This window comes from Xiphophorus maculatus, chromosome 24 (genome assembly GCF_002775205.1).
Source record: "Xiphophorus maculatus strain JP 163 A chromosome 24, X_maculatus-5.0-male, whole genome shotgun sequence".
Classification (NCBI taxonomy): domain Eukaryota; kingdom Metazoa; phylum Chordata; class Actinopteri; order Cyprinodontiformes; family Poeciliidae; genus Xiphophorus; species Xiphophorus maculatus.
The window spans coordinates 4,509,398-4,522,103 of NC_036466.1; the positions used below are offsets into that span (position 1 = coordinate 4,509,398).

The 12,706-nt window shown below is 42.4% G+C and overlaps 1 protein-coding gene across 7 annotated transcripts in view; it reads left to right on the forward strand.

Annotated features, from left to right (window-relative positions):
* speg (SPEG complex locus) overlaps nt 1–10,358 on the forward strand; it is a 45,451-nt gene extending 35,093 nt beyond the window's left edge. For all 7 annotated transcript variants that reach the window (XM_023329986.1, XM_023329990.1, XM_023329987.1 and 4 more), the window contains 10 exons: nt 58–2,638; nt 2,729–2,899; nt 4,608–4,730; nt 6,228–6,392; nt 6,673–7,240; nt 7,536–7,775; nt 7,845–8,068; nt 8,151–8,226; nt 8,887–9,036; nt 9,126–10,358. In XM_023329986.1, the coding sequence (XP_023185754.1) occupies nt 58–2,638; nt 2,729–2,899; nt 4,608–4,730; nt 6,228–6,392; nt 6,673–7,240; nt 7,536–7,775; nt 7,845–8,068; nt 8,151–8,226; nt 8,887–9,036; nt 9,126–9,363 (4,536 nt within the window). In that variant the 3' untranslated portion in view covers nt 9,364–10,358. The remainder of the gene's footprint in view (nt 1–57; nt 2,639–2,728; nt 2,900–4,607; nt 4,731–6,227; nt 6,393–6,672; nt 7,241–7,535; nt 7,776–7,844; nt 8,069–8,150; nt 8,227–8,886; nt 9,037–9,125) is intronic.
* Nucleotides 10,359–12,706: the final 2,348 nt, after the last annotated feature.

Below are 12,706 nucleotides of genomic sequence, written 5' to 3' on the forward strand. Positions count from 1 at the left end.
TTGTTGTTTCCACACCAGATGTAATGATTCCAGATGTTTTGTGTTGGTTATTTCCAGCGTTCCCTTATCAGCTATAAATCCAAAATGGCATTAAGGTCCATCCCAGAGCTCCTCAACGACTCCTCCAGCCATGTTTCAATCGCTGTTGCTCGACATTTGAAGGAAGGCTCCCCACCTCCTTCTTCCTCGTCCGATTCAGACGCAGATGTGGACGAGCTTCCGTTTATTCCGATGCCCCTGTCCATGGTTTTCTCTGGATCCAGGGTCTCGCTTAATGAGATCCCAGGGGACGAGGATGTCAGATGGCCGACTGTCTACGTTAATAGTACAAGGACGAAGGAAAATATGGATGTAGATGGTTCTGCGGCAAAGGGGAATAAAAATATTACAGATGAAGTGGAAACTCAAAATGAGGAGAGAACAGAAAAGGCTAAACGAGAAGACCTGAAGAAAGGATCAGGCATAGAGTCTAATGAAGCACAGACAAGAGCCAGGAGGGCTACCATGAGGAGAGGCAGCTCTGCTGATTCAGCTCTGCTTCTCCATGTAGATCCAGAGGAAGGAAATGCAAATGAAGACTCAGAGGCAGGTACGAAGAGCCTAAAAAAGGCTGTTTCTATGGAACTGCCCAATCGCAGCCCAAGCCCAGGGGCTACAAAGTTAAATCAGGAGGATTATACCTTAAAATTAGAGCTAATGAGGCAACGGCTGCTCAGGGGAGGAAGTGTTGATAAAAAATTGAGTGGCCTACGGGGGCCGCTGTTTGAAACCCTTGGCATAGATGAGGAAAGGCAGACGGGGTCTCTTGAGAGAAGTTTGAGAAGATCCAGAGCAGGACCCTCAACACTTACCAAAGCAGCATCTTCTGAAAGCTCAGGAGAAGACACACCAAAGACCAAAGTTTTTTGTAAAAGTGTTTCCTTCTCACAGGGGGATTCAGAGCCCATGTCCCTACACCGTAGGTTTGGAGCCCCCTTAGAGATTCCATCTGCTTCCACTGCTCAGACAGAAGGGAAGAAACTGCAGGAGGCAATTTCAATGTCTGCGCTGACTGAACAAGCAACACTGGAGTCTGAAGCAAACTCACCCAAAGAAAAAGCTTCCTTTGCTCTCCCAGCAACAGAAAAAATGGACCAAGAGCAAAACAATTGCAATGTGAAAGGTTCAGATATAGATGAAGCAACAGAGAAAAGGACCAAAGCTGATTCTGAAACATCTATTATTACTCCTAAAATTGTTATAGAAGAGAAAGAGAAAGAAAACAGCATGAATGAAAAGGTTAGAGTTTCCACACTATCTGAAAAATCAACCAAGGGCCAATCAAAATCCTTTGCTGCTGCACACAAGCCAAATGACTCAGATATATCTTCCTTACCTGAGCATCCAGCTGTATTTGCCAAAGTAGCAACAGAAGACAGACCTGCTGGTTCTCCTTCCTCGTCTTCAAACCCCGATCTTACCATCATCCCTCGCCAACCCGTTCTCAGAACAGACATCAAAAACATTGATTCAGTGGAAGTCTTTGAGGCCAAGTTTAAGAAGCGTGAGTCATCCTTAACCCGTGGCCTCCGCAAACTGACCAGAAACAAGTCTGAGGAGAAATCCCCGGTGTTGAGCCGAAAGACTGTTGAAGGGGGTGAGGACATTTACAGGCCAGGGCCGAGAGGGGCGCCACTTGAAATAGCATCCAAGGGAATTCCAGAGAAATCTAAATCTGCCCAAGACTTAAGAGAGGTAGATCAGGAAACAGGCCTTGGTCTGATCGGGAGGTTTTCATTGAAAGGAAAGAGGTCGACATCTACTGAGAAAAAGGAGGAAAAGCAACCAAATGTACAAGAAACTGCTGTAAGTAAGAGGGTTTCATGGGCTGTTGGTCGCAGTAAGTCTCTGGACACAAAGGATCTGGATGCTTCTGGAGCAAGGAAGCGGTCTGAAGAGCAACAATCTGGGAAAGCTGAGGAGTCCTCGGTTTCTGCCATGAGACGAAAGTTTGAGTCCAAAGTGGCGGGAATCTCTGCAAAATTTAGGAGCCAATCAGAAGAGAGAAAGGCTAAAGAGGCTGGAGGAAGTCAGAAAGACCTTGAGCAAAGGGATCTCAACAAGGTCTCAGAATCCCCTGTTCTTACAATACGTCACAAGTTTGAGAACAAAGTGGCGGGAATATCCTCAAAAATCCGCAGTCAGTCAGAAGAAAGGAAAGTAGACGGAGAGGGTAGGAACACACCTCTGTTTGCTCGGCACCGTCATTCCCACTCTGAAGGTCGTGGACTCAAAGGAATGGGTATCCCTGAAAATCAGCTGGCAAAACAAACCGGTGCTGCTGCATCGAAGGAATCCATTGAGTCCAACTCCAGCATCCATTCCGATAAAGCCTCGGAGGGTGACAGACGGTCGCGGTGGGACCGGTGGGGCTTATCCAGAACCAGGAGAGACAAAACTCCCTCCCAATCTGACTTACCCTCAACTGCACCCAAAGAGGAAGGTCTGACAAAAAGCCAGCAGTTCATCCGCTCTGCTTCTGATTTTGCTCCGGTGTTCCACATCAAACTGAAGGACCATGTCCTATTAGAGTGGGAAGCTGTGACTCTGAGTTGCCTTCCAGCTGGCAGTCCACCCCCACAGATTACCTGGATGAAGGGTAACCTTAACTCCAGAAGAGACCGATCTGTACAACTGGAATCCATTCAAACAGTGAGACTGATTTCTTTCCCGTTTTCCCACGTTCCAGATCGGAAACTGTTAGAGGTGACGGACAACCGGATCAAGCTGCTGAACCACCCAGACGGCAGGCAGCTTCTGACCATTCAGAAGTGCAGCCACAGAGACGCTGGGGTGTACGAATGCGTCGCTACCAACCCAATCGCTACTGTCACCACCTCCTGCACGCTTTCTATAGCTTGTAAGTGGTTTCTGTTTCCCCAAAGCTAGTGAAATACATTGTGTGGATACGCTACTAGATTGGGGATTGGGAAATGCTAAAATGCATGCACAGGTTTGCAAATTACAACATGCTGAGCTTTCCTCACAGAGGAGCAACCCTCTCATTTACATTTCAAAGACATGCAGTCATTTTCCTAATGACACATTTTGCATTATTGAATTTTAATTGCGCCGAGATTGGTATGAAAGCTAACAGCTGACAAGAATATTAACGGCAGCAGATTAGCTGTACGGAAGATTAACCTAATGGAGTTTTACTTTTACAATATTTAGCACCTAATTAGAACAAATCTTTTTTGGCTGTTGTATTGATGATGATTGAAATTATCTTCTGTGACTCATATCAACACAATAAACCATGGAAATTAGACTAAAACATAATGGTGACGTTTGAAGACTGGAAAATAATCAGTCTGATCAAAATACACTGTTGTTATTCATTTATTATTGGCCTGATTACCATAAGTTAATGGTAATCATAACTTCTTTTTTTCTTTTTTGATCCTACAAAACCACTTAAGGATGATTTCATTGGGGAATTGGGCTGCTATATAAAGTTTTTTTCCACAGATTTTTTCTAACTGGTGCTGGGTAAAGCAAATAAGATAATTAATATGTCCGCAGAAGAAGAGGACAACAACAAGTAAAGCTTGATTTACTCAGTGGCGGAGGATAAAATTCCATCATTTCAGCAACCACACCTCTCCTCATGGCGTCCATGCACACCTCTGAAATTTTACAACTATGTGGAAAAACATGGCAGATAAGCAAGAAATCATCTTAATGATTTCGATAACATATATTACACTAGGTGGTTTAACTTCTGTTCCTGTTCTGACCAGCATTGGTACTCTAATGTGCATGGCATTCTGATTCTTCTTTAGATTCTCTGTTCCAGAGCTGAAGAAACTAGTTGCTGCCTCCACCTAGTTCTGAAAAGTCCAAACAAGCAGCTCTCTGATTAGCTACATTCTTTATTGCCTCCCAACAACTCTGAAATATATATTTGACTCACAAGTATTGATTGCCTTATAGTGATTCTTAAATATCCTTCATCTTTTTTATGTTCCTGTTAAGAACATTATGCATAAATGGTGCTCTACAAATAAAATTGGCATCAGCCGAGGTTAAAGAACTCGTTAGCTCCTGAAATATAGTAATTACTGCGGTACTTTTGAACTGTAGACTTATATTTATAAGGCTTATCTCTGAATAGTCTGTCCTTTGATGACTCATCAGTGTAATTGGTGTAAAACCGCTTGTCTTAAATGTTGACTGCTTTCACTAAGTGTGTGCCAGGAGAAAGAAAATAGGTTTCATTTAGAAATTGCAGAAAAAGGCACTATTGGACTTTACTTGTTTGACTTTGTTTGTAGGCTTTGTTGGCTCTAGTGGCCTTTATTTGAAAGTAGTTCAACAGGAAAAAAGGGTAGTGATAGAGGGGGAAGACATGCGGCAAATGTTGCCAGGCCGAGAATCAAACCTGTGATCACCGCCGTAAGTGCTCTGGCCCCGCTCCACCACAGCACCCCAATATTGGATGTTTTTAACACTCTAGCATAAAAGCTGCTAAAAATGAAGAAATGCTCATTGCCCTTTTTGATAAATACTTGCCTGATTTGTCGGGTTTCTTCCCCCTCCATCACTTCTCCCATTCTTCACTCAAGCTGTTCCAAAGCGACCCGGAACCCCTGAAGTGGCTCAGACTTACAACAACACGGCTCTGGTGCTGTGGAAGCCGTCGGACACAAAATCTCCCTGCAGCTACTCTCTGGAACGGAGAAGTGAAGGTGAGCGAGTCGGAACACATCCTCGCCGCGTCTGGGATGAAATGCCTGTTTTATTTGTGTGCCACTGTCAGTAACATAAAGAGGGAGCAACAGTGAATCACTTCAGGCCCAGAGCTGGTGGTTTTTGACAGGCTCTGAATATGAAGGATTCTGTTGGGAAATGAGCTCGCCGATCCATAAAGAGTGTCTTAATGAGATCCAATGAGTCGGCTTCCAAGTGGATAATGGTTTAGCAGAGCTTTCTGTCTTCACTCTGCATCAGCGCCGGAGTGCGCTGGTTACAGAAACAGATACTTCATGGTTGCTAGGCAGAATGGAAGAGTCTGGAATGTTTCAGCCTCTAATTTTTAAAATATTTCAAGTGGCATGTTTCCTTCCTAATGTCTCTTTATCTTCATGTTCTTTTCTTCTTTTTGACCTCCTACCATCATCCTTGTGTACTTTCTTCTCTGCTTATTTCATTACTCATGTTCTTACATCCTTCCATTTAAGTTGTGTCTTTTGTCCTCCCTTCTATGTATCACTCCAACCTTATGTCATTTGACTTGTATTCTTCCTTTCTTCTTGTTTTGTTTCCTTCCATCCTTGTCTTTGTGTCTCATTCAATTTTTCTCTTTTCTTATTCCCTGTCTTCCTTCTTCCTTGTTTCCTCCTCCCTTTCTTCTACGTTTCTTGATGCATTTCATTTTTGTTTCTTTTCTTCCTTCCTTTACTCCTTCCTTCTTTCCCCCCTCCCTCTTTCATTCTTTCTTTTCTTCCTTCCCACCTTCCTTCCCACCTTCCTTCCTACCTTCCTTCTGTCAGTCATTGCATTCTTTCCTTCTTTGTTTTATTTTCTCCCTCTTGTCTTTCCTTCATTCTGTTGTTTTCTTTCATTTTGTCACTGTTTGTGTTCTCGTTTTCACTTCTTAGTATCATCCTTTCTATTTTTGTGTCCTTTCTTCCTTAATTTATTCTTTCCTTCCATCCTTCTTTTCTTCCTTTTTGTGACCTGTCTTCCTTCCATCCTATCTTCCTTACGTTTTCCATGTTTAAGCCCTGATGATTCTAAAAGTAGCTTCTATAAATTCATGCCAACTTTAGTATTTAATATTGTAAAATGTGCATAAATGTAAAGACATGAGAAGTCTGGAAATGAGTGTTAAAACGTCTGGAATGTTTATGAACCCTGGATTTGGAGCAGAAGAAGAAGTATTTAAACAGGTTTATTAAAAGTGTCTTGGCCTCACAGTCATATTTGTGTTTAAAATGTTACTAAATTGGTTGTTTATATAAGTCAAGCTGCTTTCATTTCATCTTAAGAGGAAATAATACACTGTGACAGATGCTAAGCTAATTATTTACTTGATAAGCATGCCAACTCTCCCACCTAGTGGCCATAATGTTAACTACAAGATGTTCTCTAAGCTTGATCTTCATTAATCTTTTGTTGAACTCATGCAGCTTGCTTTATTACTGTAAGTTTTTAAAAAATAAATCTCTTGTGTTTTCCTGTAGCTGATTCTAACTGGGTAACTGTGGCCACTGGGATAGCAGATTGTTACTACAATGTCACTGACCTGCCACTAGGGGGGGCCATTAGGTTCAGAGTCTCCTGCGTCAGCAAGGCAGGACAAGGTCCTCACAGCAACTGCTCTGCTCCGGTCAGCCTGGACTCAGCAGGTGGGTATACACCTTAATATAGACAATCAATAATATTATTATTAATGTGGATCGATACAGGAATGATACAGAAAGTGGAAATGACAAATTAGAGTAATAACCATGACAAAAGGTTATAATAAACAACCAAAGAAGAAACAGTATGATGAAGTTATCCTCCATCTTCTCTCATGTTTTATCACAGCTTCCTGATACAGACTGAGATATTAAATGCAGATGTAGTTTCCATAATATGAGGCCAATGTCTCCCAGTGATGACTGTCTTGTATCTGTTGTGCAGACGGAGGAGCTTCACCTGCAGTCGCTGTAGTAAAAATAGTCCCAACTCCACCTGAACCAGCACTGAAACCTAACCCAGATGTCAAAGTCATCTCCACCATCTCAACCTCTCCTCCTCCTCCGTCTGCCCTGACCTCTGACCCTCCCACAGGTCCTCCATCACCGCCTGCTAGCATAACCCCAGAGGAAAAGCAAAGCAGCGCTCTGCCTTCCTCTAGCACAGTCAAAGCCTCTCCGTCCTTCATCTTGTTCAAGCCCCAGAGTCCGATAAACGTGGTGACCCCTATGACCCAAACCCCGCCTCCTCTTGTAAGCCTGCCCTCTACCCCTACCAAACCTTTGGTTGCATCCGTACCCAGCTACGTCCCCACCACTGCCGCCACGGCACACGTGGCTCCCGCCCCGGTGTCTTTTTCCCCACCGGTCCTCCAGGCCTCCAGCTTGAGCCCCATTGCAGAGGGTGCCAACACCCCGACCAGAAGCACCCCATCTGAACGCAACACGCCCTCTACTGCTCTGAGACAAGGAGTTCCACAGAAACCATACACCTTCCTGGATGAGAAGGCCAGGTTAGAGAGAATCCAACTGCATCCAACTGTAGTCAGGGGGAAAATTTGAATACTCCATGAAACACCCTCCAAAAATCCATGTTTAATCTTATTTTTTATTTAGAATTCAAAATACTTTATTTTTGTCAAATAGAAATTACAACACATTTGTGTTTTTGAGTTACAACACGACTCAAAGAGTTACAACTTTGCGTATGTCAAAGAGTATGTCCAGTGGTATCTTAGGAGGTCCACCTTTTGATCAGATTAGATTTGTAGCTCCTGTAGCTGAAGCTGCTGTGTCTCCTGTGTCCAGAGGTCGGTTTGGGGTGATCCGTGAGTGCAGGGAGAACGCCACCGGAAAGATCTACATGGCCAAAATCATTCCCTATAGCCAGGAGAGCAAGCAGAAAGTGCTGAAGGAGTACGAGATCCTAAAGTCGCTTCATAATGAGAAGGTCATGGCTCTCCACGAGGCCTACATCACACCACGGTACCTGGTGTTGGTGGCTGAGTACTGCACTGGCAAAGAGCTGCTGTTCAGCCTCACTGACAGGTAGGAAGGAGAATATCAAGCTGAGGTTTATGGGCTCAGGCAGCTGTTGAAATGCTCCTTTTTTTTAAGGTTTCGGTTTTCGGAGGATGATGTAGTTGGCTACCTGGTTCAAATCCTCCAGGCGGTGGAGTACCTCCACAGCCGCAGAGTCCTCCATCTAGACCTAAAGCCTGAGAACATCCTGGTGACCAGCCTTAACGTGGTTAAGATTGTAGACTTTGGCAGTGCTCAGAGTTTCAACCCCCTCAACCTGGAACCCCAGGGCACAGGAGCAGGAACCCTGGAATACATGGGTGAGGATCCACGTCACAACTCATCTTCCACACTTCAAAACAAAAGCGCAGTTTGATTCTCAAACATCTTCCTCCTGTTAAGCTCCCGAGATGGTCAAAGGGGAAGTCGTCGGTCCTCCTGCCGACATTTGGACCGTTGGAGTCGTCGCCTACATCATGTAAGTTTCATCGCATCCTTAAAGTCATCATTTGCGTTTGGAAGGTCAGGCTGGATTCCTGATATGGGAGAATTGGAATAACAGTTTGTGGAGATGATCTACTGGACAGGTGGAACATTTTTTAATTCGGGATTTTCAAATCATCCATCAGCCCATCAGTTTGACTGACCATCTATCCATCCAACCTTTTCATCCATCTGTCTGTGTGTCCATTTCATCCATTTTTAGACTGTCCCAGTACAGCTGTAGCTGCTATCCAGTGGCTTTCCACTATCAGTGTGTGAATGTTATTGACTCATTTCATTGTAAAGCATTTTTGAGGGTCCTGAAAAGCACTGCATAAGTCTCATGTTATTTCATTTCATTTCTTTCATCCACCCATGTAATTTAGGTTGAATAAGTGGAATTTGTTTTCTGGCTGATAAAAGAAGCACTTATTAATTGACAGTCAAATACCAAAAAGCTGCATGATGTAAAAAAAACTTTGAGTATTTTTAAAACATGGCGAAGAGTCTTGGTTTGCCTCTGTAGGTTTACCTCTAACACTGACTTCTCATACGTACTTCACACAACCTCACTTATGGTATAAAGTGTTAATGGTTGAATTTGATATGATGTTCTGTACTGTAGCTTTTAATATTATTTGTTATTTTCTCTCAGGCTTAGTGGTCGACTGCCCTTTGAAGATAAGGACCCTCGGCAAGTTGAATCTAAAATCCTGATGGCCAAGTTTGACCCTAGCAAACTCTACCCAAATGTTTCCCAAAGTGCCTCAGTTTTTCTCAAGAAGATGTTGAGCAGTTATCCATGGTGACTGCTCATTTAGCCAACACAATGTGATAAAGAAACAGTAGGATTTATGGGCATAAAGATCCTAAATTGCATTTGTGTGCTTTCAGGGCTCGTCCAACCACGCGGGACTGCTTCACCCAGGCCTGGCTGCAGGACTCATACCTGATGAAGCTCCGGAGGCAGACGCTCACCTTCACCTCCAGCCGACTCAAGGAGTTCCTGGTGGAGCAGCAGAGCTGTCGCACGGAGAGCGCCACCAAGCACAAGGTGCTGCTGCGCACCTACCAGGGCTCGCCACGCAGCCCAGCATCTGGCACCGCGCCACACCTACCCAGCCCCAAGTGAACACTGGGCAGGAGTCGCCCCAACAGAACCACTGCTGATACCAAGCACCGCGGGCAGACAGTTGGACCCACACGGGAGTCCATGTGCTACCTGCAGACCACAGAGAATACATTCAACTCATAAACTCCTTATAAACTGTATTAAAAGGACAGGAAGACTTTTGGTTTTAGCCTCTTTGTCGTTTTGTTAATTCTGACATTGCAGTTTAATTTGCCCTACATTTGATATCCAGTGGTGGGCACACTTCCACTAATGTGCTAGCAGAGGAGCTAATTTTTCATTCAGCAATTTACTAACCCAGAAAAGTGCACTTAGCTTTCCCTAATTTAATATTTCCAAATCAATTCTAAAGCTCTAATTTATTCGGTTGTTGTGTAAACTTTCAGTTGAAAAACGTTTGACATCTGCTACCGGTTCTGTTTCCCCTCCTGACTTTCTTTTTTACCAAATAGCTTTAAAGCAAACGGGAAACATACAGGAACAAAATAATATGCAGCCCAGAACAAGATAAAAAATGTAACTGAATTATAGACAAATGGAAATTATGTCAAAATTAAACTGGTTCTTGAGGGTTGTAGCCTCTTGCTAATGCTAAACCAAAACTTAAGTTGGTACTTTAGCATTAGCTTCCACTAAATACAATGTTGGTGTTGTGCATCAGCATCAGCGGAACTAATTAGGGCTTTAGGTTTAGCGCAGCAAACTTTTCAGTTAGCGGTGCCCACCACTGTTGATACCAAGATGCTTTCTTTAGTAGTTTTATCTTGAAAACACATTTTTGTCACGCAGTTTGGCGGTAATCGTCATGCTAATGTACCACTATTAAAGCTGCTAACTTTATTCTGCATTTTGTCTCATTTTAAGACATCAAAAATATTGCTTTTCCCTTCTTTAAAAGATGTTTACTTTTTTTTAATGTTAATTTATTTGCATGTGTGTGCACATCTTTGAGTCACTTTTCGATATAACTATAAGGCGGAATAGAAAAAAAAAAAGAATGAAATAAGGAAGACGCTTGTGATTGACGTCGAGTCTAAAGGGAAACTGTTTATGGGGGATCTGTCGTACGGCTTCTTGCTCTGTGATCAACTCTAAATCGTGATCCGGCTGTGAACAGTAGCTTTTCTATAAAGTGTAACGTGACGTTAAGTTGCCGTAGTTTGTCAGTATTACAAGTCAGTTGATCTGGTCGCTTAAATCTCGGTCGTCCAGTCAGTGCCTCGGATAAACGTCAAAGATTTTCATATTTAATGTGTGTCTTCATCAGCTGGTTGCAGTGTCTGGATATTACATAAATAAAAAATTACATCCATACACACATTTAGGCCAATATACATGGAGTCCTTGTGACATTAGAATGCCTCATGTTGCTCTCTCAGTCCTTTTGTATGACTTTGGATGGTTCAAGATTTGTAAATGTACCCAATCGTGGTGTTTATATGTGGAAAAATATGAAAATGTTTTTATGAGATGGTATGTAATAAAATATTCATACATTTGAGAACATTATGTGTTTTGCTAAATGGGTTTGGGGTCTACGGAAGCCCTGAATGGCAAGGGAATATGATCTAAAGGTTATTTTCCTCTGACCTTATAGTTATCCGGCAGTCATTTTCACATGCAGAAGCATAGGGTTAGCTATGCTACTAACACACCACACAAATTCAGTCCATTTACCATAATAACAAAGAATACAACTCATTCTCACATTTGGTATTTTTCTACATTTTGTTGTCATTGGGTGCTGTAAGGAGGTGTGCATACGTGACTCCAACACCATGAATCTTAATCCTAGTTTTCAGAAAATCCTAAGTGGTTTTTATGACCATCTCTGTCCATAATTCATTCAGAAGACTGAACCTCAGAGGTGCAATGGTGGCCCACGGGTGAAGAACAACCCACATAAGGAGGCCTTAGTCCTCAATGCGGCCGTCACAGGTTCGATTCCTGGCTTGATGACCTTTGCCACATGTCTCCCCCCTCTCTCTCTACCTACTTTCCTGTCAGCACTTTCAAATAAAGGCCACTATACAGCCAAAAAAATATATTTAAAAAACAAACAAACGACTAAACATCAACCAATAATGGCAATCTGCAATGGATTTAATGGTAATGAAATGGATTTGTAAATGGATTGTGTAAAGGTACTGGTGAAATTGGAATGCCGTTGATATTGATAATGAGGCAAATTGGACTACTTGAGAATACACGATGAACTCAGCCATGGGTGTCTTCTTGTGCCTGTCCAAAAACAAGTTTTTATTCCTCCTTGCCCCTCAGGACTGGATTATTATTTTTAGAAAAATGCATAAGGTCAGTCGATTGGATTTTGTACAGCATTTGTATTTTTTCTTTTTTTTTTGTCTTTTTGAAAAAATAATCTTCAGTAAATGTAAAAAAAAGCATGCATAGGGTAATTAAGTAATAAGAACAAGTGCGAACATTTGTAAACAGCTATATCATGTCACTTGCAAGTTGCATTAAAGAGTTGCACTTAAGAGCAATTTTGTGGCGTTATGTCGACAATGATTCCCATTGTAGATGTGCACCCAATAATTCTGGAGGAACCGTGTAGTAGTATTATGGAAGAATATGGATTAAAAATCTCCGAGGACTGTTATTTTATATATCTGTGTACCTGATATTGTGGCTAGTGCATGTACTGTATGTATATATATATATATTTTTTTTTTATTATTTCGCAGTTAAGTTTTTTTCCCCCACAAAATTCTTAATCGTAAAGGGTACGAAGAAATTGTTATTTTGCTCAAACATAAAAAAAAAATCTATATTGTTTTGCAAACATTTCTTTTGAATTTATAAAAATGACGGAAACTGTTTTTGTTGGTGGCAAAGAAACGTTTTTGCGACGCTCCCTTACTGCAGGCAGTTTCAAGGAGACCCGAACTGGGCGTTTCTTAGCTGCTGCCACTTCAAAGGACAAAAAAAAAAAAAAAGTTTTAAAACGTTTTGCTCTCGAGGTTGTTTTTAGAACCAATATGAAACAGCGACCCAAACATCCAAAAAAAAAAAAAAAACACTATTCGTAACAACTGAACAGTGAACAAATTAGCTGCCTTTGAATACTTATCATTTAGTTTCGACTTTTTACGTCACATTCTGACCGTAACCTTCTGTCCCGAGCGCATTCTGCGCACTTTTAACAAGTTTACACGGTAAACCACAGGCATATCATGAAGGTGCGTGGAGTATTTTGAACTTAAAAAGAACACGGTGTAACTTTTGGAGCAACTTTGTCCCGTTCGGTTTAAGGGACCGAGGCTAAATGTGTCGACGCGTCGAGGCGGAGTGTCGGTGACGGCGGCTCCCTCTTCCTGCGCCA